Below are 14,954 nucleotides of genomic sequence, written 5' to 3' on the forward strand. Positions count from 1 at the left end.
TCCACCCCAGGAGGACGTAAAAAATAGTAAAAACAAAAGGAAGAATAAGAAAATAATAATTATAGTAACCATAAAATAACAATAGAAAGGAAAAGAAGAGAAACATCACTAAGAAGTCGAAAAATTTATTACAATTTTCTGAAGGTACCAAATGAGATACACTCTTTAGCTGATTTAGTCAGGGTATGACAGACAGCTACGGGATTGAAATTCGATATGGCTGATGCAGTGAATGGGACAAAAAAGTTGTCTGAATTCAAAAAATGGTATGGAAATTGATAAGAGATTAACTTTTTCTGAGGGTCTCAGGAAAATCGACGTATAGTTGAAAGAAAGAAAAAGATGCGCATGCAAGAATATGAAGTGACTTCCAGTCTAGCCACGGCGTAGTAGCAGAAAGCTTTGTGTCAAAGATAAACTTTCTCGCTTTATCATATAATATTAGAGTGGTTTCAGGAAGGAAGTAAAGGTTGATATCCATATAGTTGGCAAATAAAAAACGTAAAACTGAATTAAACAATGAAAAATACAGAAACAATCCCAAAAAATATGATGGATGAAGGAGCTATCTTCATCAAGAAGGATACAAAAAGAAAACATACAACAGAGCATTGAAAGATGGATTTAATACACTTGAGGGGAAGCCTGATGAATCAGAAAGCTTGACTTGCCAACACCCACGGTTAGGCATATAGCGTTGAACTAAAGAATTACCCTGTCAAACAATGTAACCAATTTCCACTGATCTTCTGCTCAATTCTGACATCATTACCGAGGCTACTTACGTCACATTACGTCACTACTTACATCACTACGTCACATTTCACTACCGACACTACTTACGACATTACGTCAACGCAAGCAACCAGAACGTTCTCATCCATTGATTGTGTTCTAAATTTGTTTGGCATGAAAAGATTGGGAGTGGCATAGACTGAAACAAGCTTTCAGTTTTTGGTTTGTAACGGGAACAATAAGGTCGTTAACTTAAATCCGGAACTGGAGTTGACCCTAGAATTGAACCTTATGGGACACCAAACCCAACTTTGGATGGTGAGGGGAAAAGAAAATCCACAGAGATCACTCTTCCAGACAAGTAAGAGTGACAAGTAAGATAATAAGAGCGAATGAGATAATTTAGTAATTAGAATTTGGTGTGTCAGCGAATCAAAAGCTTTTTTGACATCCAGAAATAAAGCGGCAGAATCAACTCAGATTCGAAAGCAGAATGTAAAAAAATCAAAAGAGTTAAACAAGGGTACTCCTTGGAGTACTTAGATCGGAAGCCTAACTGAAAAACATGAAAATTTTTTATTAAATACAGACTGTGAAAACGTTGGCCGATAATTAGCCGAGTCGCTTCGAGGTTCGCTCTTATAGAAAACAATTAGCCTACTCGAGCTCGCTTAGGTGACCTGGAAAAAACCCATTTTCAAAAATCATGCTTACAATTCAGAGGCAACACTATAGCGTTGCCTATTGTAAAGGACATACGGCTCCAATGTTTTATCATTATTTATTTATTTGTTTTTTTCCTACAGGGACTTCATATGGAAGGGGTCGCCGAATCAACTTCAAAGGGGGCTCTTTTAATTGGAAATCGAGACATCTAGTGCCTTTTTTAAGAGTCAAAAGTGATCTGAGGATAACTAGCCCCCCGCAAGCCCTTTTTTCCCCAAATACATCCGATAAAATTTGAAGGCAGCCATTTTGTTAAAAAGGGTTGAAAGTTTATACAACAAAAAAATCCGGGGTCGACACAAGCCCCCAGGACCCGGGGGCAGTCGTTGTAAGTTATGTCTGGAGGGCAAATATGGTTCTTATAGAAGGGATGCTTGTAAAAACTTCAGGGAGGGCTCATTTGATTGGAAATTAACAGTTCTAGTTCCCTTTTTTTAGAGTCAAAAGAGATCAGAGGTCAGTTAGCCCCCCCTGACGCCCTTGTCCCCCAACTGCATCAGATCAAAATTTTGAGATAGCCATTTTGTTAAAAATAATTCAAAGGTCAGATAACAAAACTCCGATGTCGACACAACCTCCGCCCAGGTCCCGGGGGTAGGCGTTGCAAGGCCTAGGGGCATATAAGGTTCTTATGGAAAGGATTCTCGTATAGACTTCAAAGAGGGCTCATTTGATTGGAAATTGAAAACTCTAGTTCACTTTTTAAAATTCAAAAGTGACCGGAGGGTAGGTAGTCCCCCCCGCCCTTTTCCCCAAATGCTTCAGATAAAAATTTTGAGATTGGCATTTTGTTAAAAATAGTTCAAAGTTCAGATAACAAAAACTCCAGTGTCCACACAGTCCCTCTGGGCCCGGGGGCAGGCGTTGTCAGTTATGTCCTGGGGGCATATATGGGTACTATGGAAGGGACGCTCGAATAAACTTCATAGAGGGCTCATTTGATTGGAAATTGAAAGCTGTAATTCATTTTTTAAGGGTCAAAAGTGATCGGAGGGCAGCTACCCCCCCCCTCCCACGCTCTTTTTCCCCCAAATGCATCAGATAAAAATTTCGAGATAACCATTTTGTTAAAAACAGTCCAAGGTTCAGATAACAAAATTTTCGACACAAACCCCCAGGGCCCGGGGGAAAACGTTTTAAGTTTTGCCCTGGGGGTATATATGGTTCTTATGGAAGGGATGATAGTATAAACTACAGAGATGGTTCATTTGTTTTGAAAGTGAAGGTTCTAGTTACTTTTTAGGAGTCAAAAGAGATCGGAGGGCAACTAGCCCCACCCCACCCCACCAATCCCCATTCCCCCCAAAGGCATCAGATAAAAAATTTGAGATAACCATTTTGTCAAAAATAGCTAAAAGGTTAGATAACAAAAACTTAAGGATCAGATAACAAAATTGTCGATACAAACCCCCAGGGCCGGGGAGGCAGGTGTTCTTAGTTATGCCCTGGGGGCATATATGATTCGTATTGAAGGGGTGCTCGTATAAACTTCAGAGAGGGCTCATTTGATTAGAAATTGAAAGTTCTAGTTCACTTTTCAAGAATCAAAAGAGATCCAAGGGCAACTGCCCCCCCCCCCACGCGCTTTTTCTCCCAAACCCATCTGATAAAAATTTCGAGATAACCATTTTGTTAAAAATAGTTCAAACATCGGATACTAAAAATGGCGAGGTTAGCACAAACCCCCAGAGCCCCCGGGCAAGTGTTTTAAGTTATGTTTTTAAGGTTTTTATGTCAGAAGAGGTCGTATAAATTTCAGAAGTGGCTAATTTGGTTGGAAATTGAAATTTCTTTTTTCTTTTTTATGAGTCAAAAGGAATCGGAGGGCATTTACCCCCCCCCCCCCTCCCCCCTCTCCACACACACACTGTTTTTTCACAAACGCATTATATCAAAATTTTGAGATTGCCAGTTTGTTTGAAGTAGTCAAACGAGCAGATAACAAAAACTTTGGGATCAACATACTCCCTCCCCCCTCAGAGCCCGGGCTGAGGGGCTGTAACTTATGCTGCGGGGGCATATAAGGTTTTAGTGGATGAGATGGCCGTGAAAACTTTGGAAGGGACTCAAATGGCACACCACTAGCCTTAAATTGGACCCCCTAATATCCTCAAATTTTCGCTGCAAACGGGAGGATAGCTGTATGTACTGCTTGTGAATGATTATCTCTTGTGTAAAGTTAGTTTAGTTTTTTAAATTAGTTTTTTGTGTTACTAAATTTTAGGCAATAGAAAACTAAAGGTCATACAAGCAAGAAGGTTTTGATTTTGTATTGTTTTTTTAGTTGTGCACTAACATCAGTGAAAAAAGGCAACCACGGGAAGATTGTGCATAGCCAGCCCCCCCCACCCCCTAGCATTAAACCCGACCCCCTAATATCTTCCCATTTGCATCGCAAATGTCCCATTTTAATAAAGTGAAGTTTTTTTATGGGAAGAAAGTTAAAAGCTTCAAGAAATTTGGAGGTGACTTTAAAACGCATCAAAATACACTAATCAGAAGTAATACAACTAGCTAAAGAATTGGCTACCAAATTACTCCCAGAAATTCTCTCAAGCTGAAATGCTAAAATACTTAAAAAATACTGCCATACTTAAAATAAGGTTAAAATACATACTTTGCGACAGATGCTAAATTGTTGTGGCACAAAAAATCCGATAATGATCAAATCCAAATGATACTGTCGTCTCTGAGTCAACAATTGAAATAGTCTAATCACTATTTTGAAGCTATTCTTTCGTTCCATTAATTTTTTGTGTGAATAAATCAAGTATGGTTTATCAGAGGCATATACTTACATTGTTTATAGCAAAGGCCATAGGCTTTAATTTTTGTTTATTTTTAGTTAAAAAACCTTGCATAAAAAGAAGTTTTTTTTGCGAAAAGTAAAGAGCCATATTGAACTCAGGACCAACAGAAATTAATTCCTATTATAGTTAAAAAAAAAAAAAAAAAAAAAAAAAAAAAAACTGTTAAAGAATAAACGAAACCCCAGACGAACAGAAATTAAAATTAACTATATAAATCGGAAACAATAATTTCTAGTGCCCTTTTTAAGAGTCAAATGTAATTGAAGGGCACCAAGCCCCCTCTCCGCTTTCACGTCCTCTTTTCCCCAAATGCAACCAATCAAAATTTTGAGATGGCCACTGTGTCCAAAATAGTCAAAAAGGGAAGTAATTAAAATAATTATGCCTCTGGGGTTGACAAAACCTCCCACTGTCCCCAGGACAGGGGCTGTAATGTTATGCAAGCTGTCCATTGTTCATATATAAGGTTTTTATCAAAGAGGTAATCGTTTAGACTTTGGAAAAAGCTCATTCGAATTAAATCGTACGTTCTAGCTCTGTTTTGAAAAGTCAAGAATAATTGGACAGTAAGCACCCCCCCCCCCACGCCATTTTTTCTAAATGCGTCCGATCAAAATTTTGAGTTCCGATCAAAATGTCAAACAGCTACGGTTCCGGGTTTGAAACCCCCCCCCCCCCCCCACCCCTGGGGGAAAGGGCTATAAGTTATACTAGCCGCCCATCGTTAACATATAAAGCTTCTATGGAAAGCGTGGTCGTATAAACTTTGGAGGAAGTTCATTCAACCGGGAATCGAAATTTATTATGCCCCTTTTCAGAATCGAACGTGATCAAAAAGTAACGAGCCCCCCCCCCCTTTTGTGCCTTTTTCCCCCAAATGCATCTTATATAAATTTTAAAATAGCCATTTTGTTCGAAATAGTCTAAAATTCAAATTACTATAACTTGTGGGGTTGAGAAATGCTCCACAGCCCTCCGGACAAGGATTATAACTTGTGTAAGTTGCCTATTATTAGAATATAAGGTTTTTATGGAAGGGGTGGTCATATTAACTTTGGAGGGGGCGCATTTGATCGGAAATTTAAACTTTTTGTTTTTGTTTAAGAGTCTAAAGTGATCAATAGGCAACGAGCCAACGTCCTGCTTTTTCAAAAGGCATCCGGTCAAAATTTTGAGAATGGCATTTTGTTCAAAAAAGTTCAAAGGCCAAATAACTATGTTTCCGAGGTTGAACCCCCGCCCCTAACGCTGGGGAAATTGCTCTGAGTTACAGAACTTGCTTATTATTACTTTGATACCTTGTTTACTTTGTTGCTTTCTTTACTTCGTTAATTTTTTTTACTTCGGTATTGTTACTTTGATACCTTGTTTACTTTGTTGCTTTCTTTACTTCGGTAATTTTTTTTACTTCGGTATTGTTACTTTGATAAATTTTTTACTTTGTTTATATCTTTACTTAGGTAATTTTTTTTACTTCGGTATTGTTACTTTGATACCTTGTTTAATTTGTTGCTTTCTTTACTTCGTTAATTTTTTTTACTTCGGTATTGTTACTTTGATACCTTGTTTACTTTGTTGCTTTCTTTACTTCGGTAATTTTTTTACTTCGGTATTGTTACTTTGATACCTTGTTTACTTTGTTGCTATCTTTACTTCTTTAATGTTTTTACTTCGGTATTGTTACTTTGATACCTTGTTTACTTTGTTGCTTTCTTTACTTCGTTAATTTTTTTACTTCGGTATTGTTACTTTGATACCTTGTTTACTTTATTGCTTTCTTTACTTCGTTAACTTTTTTACTTCGGTATTGTTACTTTGATACCTTGTTTAATTTGTTGCTTTCTTTACTTCGTTAATTTTTTTTACTTCGGTATTGTTACTTTGATACCTTGTTTACTTTGTTGCTTTCTTTACTTCGTTAATTTTTTTACTTCGGTATTGTTACTTTGATACCTTGTTTACTTTATTGCTTTCTTTACTTCGTTAACTTTTTTACTTCGGTATTGTTACTTTGATACTAGTTTTGATAATTTGATGAACAATTGATGTTGAAAAAAATGTTTGATTTTGAAATAAGGAATTTTTAATAATTGTTTGCAATCAAAAACGAACAAAATTAATTAAAAAACTTTCCGAAAAAGAAGTTTTTCATGGAAAAGTAAAGACCATTTTAAACTTAAGTTGAGCAGATACAAATACCTGTTAAAGTTCAAACTCAAAACGATCAGAAATTAAATAAACAATCGATGCAAATGAATATACAATAGATACTAATATAAATGAATAAATAAATCTTAAAACGAGTGAAACTTTAATTGAATATGCAAATCAAGCTTGAATCGAACAAAAATCACTACAAACAAGAGTTTGGGTATCGCCTCCTCCTCTCAGTGTAAAGGTCTAAAACCTACTGCGACATTGGCTTTTTACGGAAACCAAATTATATTACAAATATTTTCTTTTGTACTTAATATTGAAAATAAATATTAAAATTACAGTAAAATTTTGAACTGATGAGCTTTCAGCAATTAATATCATTATACATCCAATATTCAGCGTAATTTATTGGTTCTTTCTAAGATTGTTTAAGACGAATATAGTTTCACTACAAACAAGAGTTTGGATACCACCCTCTTCTTTAACTGTAATAACCTAAAGCCTACTGCGTCATTGGTGCCTCACTGAAAACGAATTATATTACAAATATTCTCTTTTCCAGTTCTTACAGCATTGAAAATGAAAATAAAAATTACAGTGAAAAAAAAAATCTTGAACTGATGGATCCTTCAACAATTAATATCATTATATATCAAATATTCAATTTGATTTTGCTTATACTTTCCAAGACTGTTCAAGACATATAGTTTTCAGTAAAGCGCCAATGACGCAGTAGGTTTTAGAGTTGTACAGTGAGAGAAGGAGGCGATACCTAAACTCTTGTTTGTAGTGATTTTTGTTCGTTTCAAGCTTGATTTGCATATTCAATTTAAGTTTCACTCGTTTTAAGATTTATTTATTCATTTATATTAGTATCTATTGTATGTTTGTTTGCATTGATTGTTTATTTAATTTCTGTTCGTTTTGATTTTCATTTATACTTCAATAGCAAAATAATTGTTTTCCTTTTAAGCTTTATTTGCATATTCAATTTAAGCATTAATTGCTTTAAGATTTATTTTTTCATTTATATTATTATTTGTATGTTTTTTTGCTATGATTGTTTTTTAATTTCTGTTTATTTTGGGTTTCATTTATTCTTTAATAATAATTTCTGGTTGTTTTGGGTTTGAATTTTAACAGGTATCTGTATCTGCTCAACTTAAGATTACATTTGAAAAATCTCTTTTACGGAAATTTTTTTAAAAATTAATTTTATCAAAGGCGAAATGATAAAAGGAAGAATGAGTTTTAATATCGTAATATGAACACAGGGCCGGATTTTAGTTCATTCTCACCTCAGAAACTGATTCAAGAGCCATATATGAAATCGGGTTAGGAAGGTGAGGAGCCGACTGAAGAAAAAGTTGTTTTCCGACATAAGCGAAATAATAAGTAAATACTTCTTGAACTTTTAGTTCACCCACAACAATGAAACCATTAACCACCAAATTTGGAGGGAGAAGATGGAGTTAAAGGCTCAAGGATGGAATTTATGAGTCAACAAGGACTATTAAATTTTTTGGAGGTCCAATCCAAATCTCGAGTATTTTTAAAAACAGTGAAGCGATTTAGTTTTGTGAATCAAGGAACTATAAGTATTTTTATAGAAATATTCTGGTTATATTCATTTCTCTAATATCACCCTTAACTCTCACCTAAGTCTAAAGAACCTAGTGTATATTTATTTAGGCTAGTGCATGTAACCGAAATCCTTAGGCTTCAGAAAAGACGAAATCATGTAACATCAAACTCATTCAATTGACCTACTTTTATTTCCTTTCCTTTACTATTTTACGGATATGTTCGTGGACGAAGGTAGAAAATACACGACATTATCCCGATGTCACCCCACACCCATATCCCGATTCAGCAAGTCTAATCTTTAATAACAGTCATGCAATTAATATACTTCTTCATTATTTAGTATTCCAGCTTTAACCCGATTTAATTATTTTTAGCCAAAAATGTGCTTGGAGAAGTTAATAAGGGCATTTATGTGCTCTTTAGTGGGCTCGATTTGGAACGACTCGTGTTGGCTGCCGGTCCTGTGGGGTAAGTGTAGCATTTTTCTTCCTTTTGACATCATCGTCCACTTCAGAGGACTTTGCCAGGGAACGAGGGCTAATCAATCAACGCCAATGTGTTCTTGGGCCTGAAATCTTGAGATGTTACTGAGGGAGATTTTACTGGGGGATGGGCAATTAAAAAAAGTGGAAAAAAGAGGACTTTTCCAGGGAACGAGGGCTAACCAATCAAAACCAGTTTGTTTTTGGGCCTGAAATAATATTTTACTAGGGGAGGGGAGGGGCAATTAAAAAGGTGGAAAAAGAGGACTTTAAAAAATAGGACTTTTCCAGGGGATGAGGGCTAACCAATCAAAACCAATGTGTTTTTAGGCCTGAAATCGTGAGATTTTAATGGGGGAGGGGAGAAGCAATTAAAAAAATTGAAAGAAAAAGGACTTTTCCAGAGGACGAGGACTAACCAATCAAAACTTATGTGTTTTTAGGCCTTTTTTTATTTTACTAGAGGAGGGGAGGGGCAGTTAGAAAAAATTGAAAAAAGTGGACTTTTCCAGGGGACGATGGCTAATAAATCAAAACCAATATGCTTTTAGGTCTAAAATCTTGAGATTTTACTGGGGGAGGGGAGGGACAATTAAAAACAGTGGAAAAAAGAGGACTTTAAAAAAAGAGGAGTTCCAGGGGACGAGGGCTAACCAATCAAAACCAGTTTGTTTTTAGGCCTGAAATTTTAATATTTTACTGGGGGAGGGGGGGGGGCAATTAAAAAAAGTGGAAAAAAGGGGGCTTTAAAAAAATAGGAATTTTCCAGGGGATGAGGGCTAACCAATCAAAACCAATGTGTTTTTAAGCCTGAAATCGTGAAATTTTAATGGGGGAGTGGAGAAGCAACTAAAAAAATTTAAAGAAGAAGGACTTTTCGAGAGGACGAGGACTAACCAATCAAAACTTATGTGTTTTTAGGCCTATTTTTTTTTTATTTTACTGGGGGAGGGGAGGGGCAATCAAAAAAAGTTGAAAAAAGAGGACTTTTTTCCAGGGGACGACGGCTAATAAATCAAAACCAATATGCTATTAGGTCTAAAATCTTGAGATTTTACTGGGGCAGGGGAGGGGCAATTAAAAACAGTGGAAAAAAGAGGACTTCCAGGGGACTAGGGCTAACTAATCAAAACCAGTTTGTTTTTGGCCTGAAATTTTAACATTTTACTGGGGGAGGGGGGGGGGCAATTTAAAAAAGTGGAAAAAGGGGGCTTTAAAAAAATAGGAATTTCCCAGGGGGTGAGGGCTAACCCATCAAAACCAATGTGTTTTTAAGCCTGAAATCGTGAGATTTTAATGGGGGAGGGGAGAAGCAATTAAAAAAATTGAAAGAAAAAGGACTTTTCCAGAGGACGAGGACTAACCAATCAAAACTTGTGTTTTTAGGCCTTTTTTTTATTTTACTGGGGGAGGGGAGGGGCAATAAAAAAAAGTTGAAAAAAGAGGACTTTTCCAGGGGACGACGGATAATAAATCAAAACCAATATGCTTTTAGATCTGAAATCTTGAGATTTTACTGGGGGAGGGGAGGGGCAATTAAAAACTGGAAAAAAGAGGACTTTAAAAAAAGAGGACTTCCAGGGGACGAGGGCTAACCAATCAAAACCAGTTTGATTTTAGGCCTGAAATTTTAATATTTTACTGGGGAAGGGGGGGGGGGGGCAATTAAAAAAAGTGTAGAAAAGGGGAATTGGAATTTTCCAGGGGATGAGGGCTAACCAATCAAAACCAATGTGTTTTTATTGTGAACAGTTATTTTTGAAGTTTCCTGTTAATTCTCCTATTTTCATAAATGTCTCTTGATCCAATTTTTTTTATTTATTTTATTTATTTTTTTTTTTAAGTATGTTTTTTTCTTTTTTTTATGTGCTTTATAATAGTGTCTTATTTGTTTTGTTGGCCCTTTACAAGCTGAGCTTCTTGGGCGTGTATAAACTTTAAGCTTGTAATTGTTTTGTTTTTAGTATTAATAAATTGATTGATTGATTGATTGATTAATGGGGGAGGGGAGAAGCAATAAAAAAATTGAAAGAAAAAGGACTTTTCCAGAGGACGAGGACTAACCAATCAAAACTTATGTGTTTTTAGGCCTATATTTTTTTTATTTTACTGGGGGAGGGGAGGGGCAATTGAAAAAAGTTGAAAAAAGAGGACTTTTCCAGGGGACGACGGCTAATAAATCAAAACGAATATGCTTTTAGGCCTGAAATCGTGAGATTTTACTGGGGAAGGGGAGAAGCAATTAAAAAAATTGAAAGAAAAGGGAATTTTCCAGAGGACGAGGACTAACCAATCAAAACTTATGTGTTTTTAGGCCTTTTTTTTTAGTTTACTGGGGGAGGGGAGGGGCAATTGAAAAAAGTTGAAAAAAGAGGACTTTTCCAGGGGACGACGGCTAATAAATCAAAACGAATATGCTTTTAGGCCTGAAATCGTGAGATTTTACTGGGGGAGGGGAGAAGCAATTAAAAAAATTGAAATAAAAGGGAATTTTCCAGAGGACGAGGACGAACCAATCAAAACTTATGTGTTTTTAGGCCTTTTTTTTTAGTTTACTGGGGGAGGGGAGGGGCAATTAAAAAAAGTTGAAAAAAGAGGACTTCCAGGGGACGACGGCTAATAAATCAAAACGAATATGCGTTTAGGCCTGAAATCGTGAGATTTTACTGGGGGAGGGGAGAAGCAATTAAAAAAATTGAAAGAAAAAGGAATTTTCCAGAGGACGAGGACTAACCAATCAAAACTTATGTTTTTTTAGGCATTTTTTTTTAGTTGACTGGGGGCGGGGAGGGGCAATTAAAAAAAGTTGAAAAAAGAGGACTTCCACGGGACGACGGCTAATAAATCAAAACGAATATGCTTTTAGGCCTGAAATCGTGAGATTTTACGGGGGTAGGGGAGAAGCAATTAAAAAAATTGAAAGAAAAGGGAATTTTCCAGAGGACGAGGACTAACCAATCAAAACTTATGTGTTTTTAGGCCTTTTTTTTTATTTTACTGGGGGAGGGGAGGGGCAATTGAAAAAAGTTGAAAAAAGAGGACTTTTCCAGGGGACGACGGCTAATAAATCAAAACGAATATGCTTTTAGGCCTGAAATCGTGAGATTTTACTGGGGGAGGGGAGAAGCAATTAAAAAAATTGAAAGAAAATGGAATTTTCCAGAGGACGAGGACTAACCAATCAAAACTTATGTGTTTTTAGGCCTTTTTTTATTTTACTGGGGGAGGGGAGGGGCAATTGAAAAAAGTTGAAAAAAGAGGACTTCCAGGGGACGACGGCTAATAAATCAAAACGAATATGCTTTTAGGCCTGAACTCGTGAGATTTTACTGGGGGAGGGGAGAAGCAATTAAAAAAATTGAAAGAAAAGGGAATTTTCCAGAGGACGAGGACTAACCAATCAAAACTTATGTGTTTTTAGGCCTTTTTTTTATTTTACTGGGGGAGGGGAGGGGCAATTGAAAAAAGTTGAAAAAAGAGGACTTCCAGGGGACGACGGCTAATAAATCAAAACGAATATGCTTTTAGGCCTGAAATCGTGAGATTTTAATGGGGGAGGGGAGAAGCAATTAAAAAAATTGAAAGAAAAAGGAATTTTCCAGAGGACGAGGACTAACCAATCAAAACTTATGTGTTTTTAGGCCTTTTTTTTTAGTTTACTGGGGGAGGGGAGGGGCAATTAAAAAAAGTTGAAAAAAGAGGACTTCCAGGGGACGACGGCTAATAAATCAAAACGAATATGCTTTTAGGCCTGAAAGCGTGAGATTTTACTGGGGGAGGGGAGAAGCAATTAAAAAAATTGAAAGAAAAAGGAATTTTCCAGAGGACGAGGACTAACCAATCAAAACTTATGTGTTTTTAGGCCTTTTTTTTAGTTTACTGGGGGCGGGGAGGGGCAATTAAAAAAAGTTGAAAAAAGAGGACTTCCAGGGGACGACGGCTAATAAATCAAAACGAATCTGCTTTTAGGCCTGAAATCGTGAGATTTTACTGGGGGAGGGGAGAAGCAATTAAAAAAATTGAAAGAAAACGGAATTTTCCAGAGGACGAGGACTAACCACGCAAAACTTATGTGTTTTTAGGCCTTTTTTTTTAGTTTACTGGGGGCGGGGAGGGGCAATTGAAAAAAGTTGAAAAAAGAGGACTTCCAGGGGACGACGGCTAATAAATCAAAACGAATATGCTTTTAGGCCTGAAATCGTGAGATTTTACTGGGGGAGGGAGAAGCAATTAAAAAAATTGAAAGAAAAAGGAATTTTCCAGAGGACGAGGACTAACCAATCAAAACTTATGTGTTTTTAGGCCTTTTTTTTTAGTTTACTGGGGGAGGGGAGGGGCAATTGAAAAAAGTTGAAAAAAGACGACTTCCAGGGGACGACGGCTAATAACTCAAAACGAAGATGCTATTAGGCCTGCACGCGTGAGATTTTACGGGTGGAGGCGCGAAGCAATTAAAAAAATTGAAAGAAAAAGGAATGTTCCAGAGGACGAGGACTAACCAATCAAAACATATGTGTTTTTAGGCCTTTTATGTTAGTTTACTGGGGGAGGGGAGGTGCAATTGAAAAAATTTGAAAAAAGAGGAATTCCAGGGGACGACGGCTAATAAATCAAAACGCATATGATTTTAGGCCTGAAATCGTGAGATTTTACTGGGGGAGGGGAGAAGCAATTAAAAAAATTGAAAGAAAAGGGAATTTTCCAGAGGACGAGGACTAACCAATCAAAACTTATGTGTTTTTAGGCCTTTTTTTTATTTTACTGGGGGAGGGGAGGGGCAATTGAAAAAAGTTGAAAAAAGAGGACTTCCAGGGGACGACGGCTAATAAATCAAAACGAATATGCTTTTAGGCCTGAAATCGTGAGATTTTACTGGGGGAGGGAGAAGCAATTAAAAAAATTGAAAGAAAAGGGAATTTTCCAGAGGACGAGGACTAACCAATCAAAACTTATGTGTTTTTAGGCCTTTTTTTTTATTTTACTGGGGGGGGGGAGGGGCAATTGAAAAAAGTTGAAAAAAGAGGACTTCCAGGGGACGACGGCTAATAAATCAAAACGAATATGCTTTTAGGCCTGAAATCGTGAGATGTTACTGGGGGAGGGGAGAAGCAATTAAAAAAATTGAAAGAAAATGGAATTTTCCAGAGGACGAGGACTAACCAATCAAAACTTATGTGTTTTTAGGCCTTTTTTTTTATTTTACTGGGGGAGGGGAGGGGCAATTGAAAAAATTTGAAAAAAGAGGACTTCCTGGGGACGACGGCTAATAAATCAAACCGAATATGCTTTTAGGCCTGAAATCGTGAGATTTTACTGGGGGAGGGGAGAAGCAATTAAAAAAATTGAAAGAAAAGGGAATTTTCCAGAGGACGAGGACTAACCAATCAAAACTTATGTGTTTTTAGGCCTTTTTTTTATTTTACTGGGGGCGGGGAGGGGCAATTGAAAAAAGTTGAAAAAAGAGGACTTCCAGGGGACGACGGCTAATAAATCAAAACGAATATGCTTTTAGGCCTGAAATCGTGAGATTTTACTGGGGAAGGGGAGAAGCAATTAAAAAAATTGAAAGAAAAGGGAATTTTCCAGAGGACGAGGACTAACCAATCAAAACTTATGTGTTTTTAGGCCTTTTTTTTATTTTACTGGGGGAGGGGAGGGGCAATTGAAAAAGTTGAAAAAAGAGGACGTCCAGGGGACGACGGCTAATAAATCAAAACGAATATGCTTTTAGGCCTGAAATCGTGAGATTTTACTGGGGGAGGGGAGAAGCAATTAAAAAAATTGAAAGAAAAGGGAATTTTCCAGAGGACGAGGACTAACCAATCAAAACTTATGTGTTTTTAGGCCTTTTTTTTATTTTACTGGGGGAGGGGCGGGGCAATTGAAAAAAGTTGAAAAAAGAGGACTTCCAGGGGACGACGGCTAATAAATCAAAACGAATATGCTTTTAGGCCTGAAATCGTGAGATTTTACTGGGGAAGGGGAGAAGCAATTAAAAAAATTGAAAGAAAAGGGAATTTTCCAGAGGACGAGGACTAACCAATCAAAACTTATGTGTTTTTAGGCCTTTTTTTTTTTTTTACTGGGGGAGTGGAGGGGCAATTGAAAAAAGTTGAAAAAAGAGGACTTCCAGGGGACGACGGCTAATAAATCAAAACGAATATGCTTTTAGGCCTGAAATCGTGAGATTTTACTGGGGAGGGGAGAAGCAATTAAAAAAATTGAAAGAAAAGGGAATTTTCCAGAGGACGAGGACTAACCAATCAAAACTTATGTGTTTTTAGGCATTTTTTTTTATTTTACGGGGGGAGGGGCGGGGCAATTGAAAAAAGTTGAAAAAAGAGGACTTCCAGGGGACGACGGCTAATAAATCAAAACGAATATGCTTTTAGGCCTGAAATCGTGAGATTTTACTGGGGAAGGGGAGAAGCAATTAAAAAAATTGAAAGAAAAGGGA

The 14,954-nt window shown here is 36.8% G+C and overlaps 1 protein-coding gene across 1 annotated transcript in view; it reads left to right on the top strand.

The window, feature by feature from the left end:
• LOC148945542 (isovaleryl-CoA dehydrogenase, mitochondrial) overlaps window positions 1–14,954 on the top strand; it is a 102,999-nt gene that overhangs the window by 60,954 nt on the left and 27,091 nt on the right. The window contains exon 5 of the mRNA XM_089098610.1: window positions 8,390–8,483. Coding sequence (XP_088954736.1) covers window positions 8,390–8,483 — 94 coding nt within the window. The remainder of the gene's footprint in view (window positions 1–8,389; window positions 8,484–14,954) is intronic.

The sequence above is a fragment of the Artemia sp. Qi Xiang Cuo genome, chromosome 13 (assembly GCF_049724085.1).
Source record: "Artemia sp. Qi Xiang Cuo chromosome 13, ASM4972408v1, whole genome shotgun sequence".
In the NCBI taxonomy this organism is placed as follows: Eukaryota; Metazoa; Arthropoda; class Branchiopoda; order Anostraca; family Artemiidae; genus Artemia; species Artemia sp. Qi Xiang Cuo.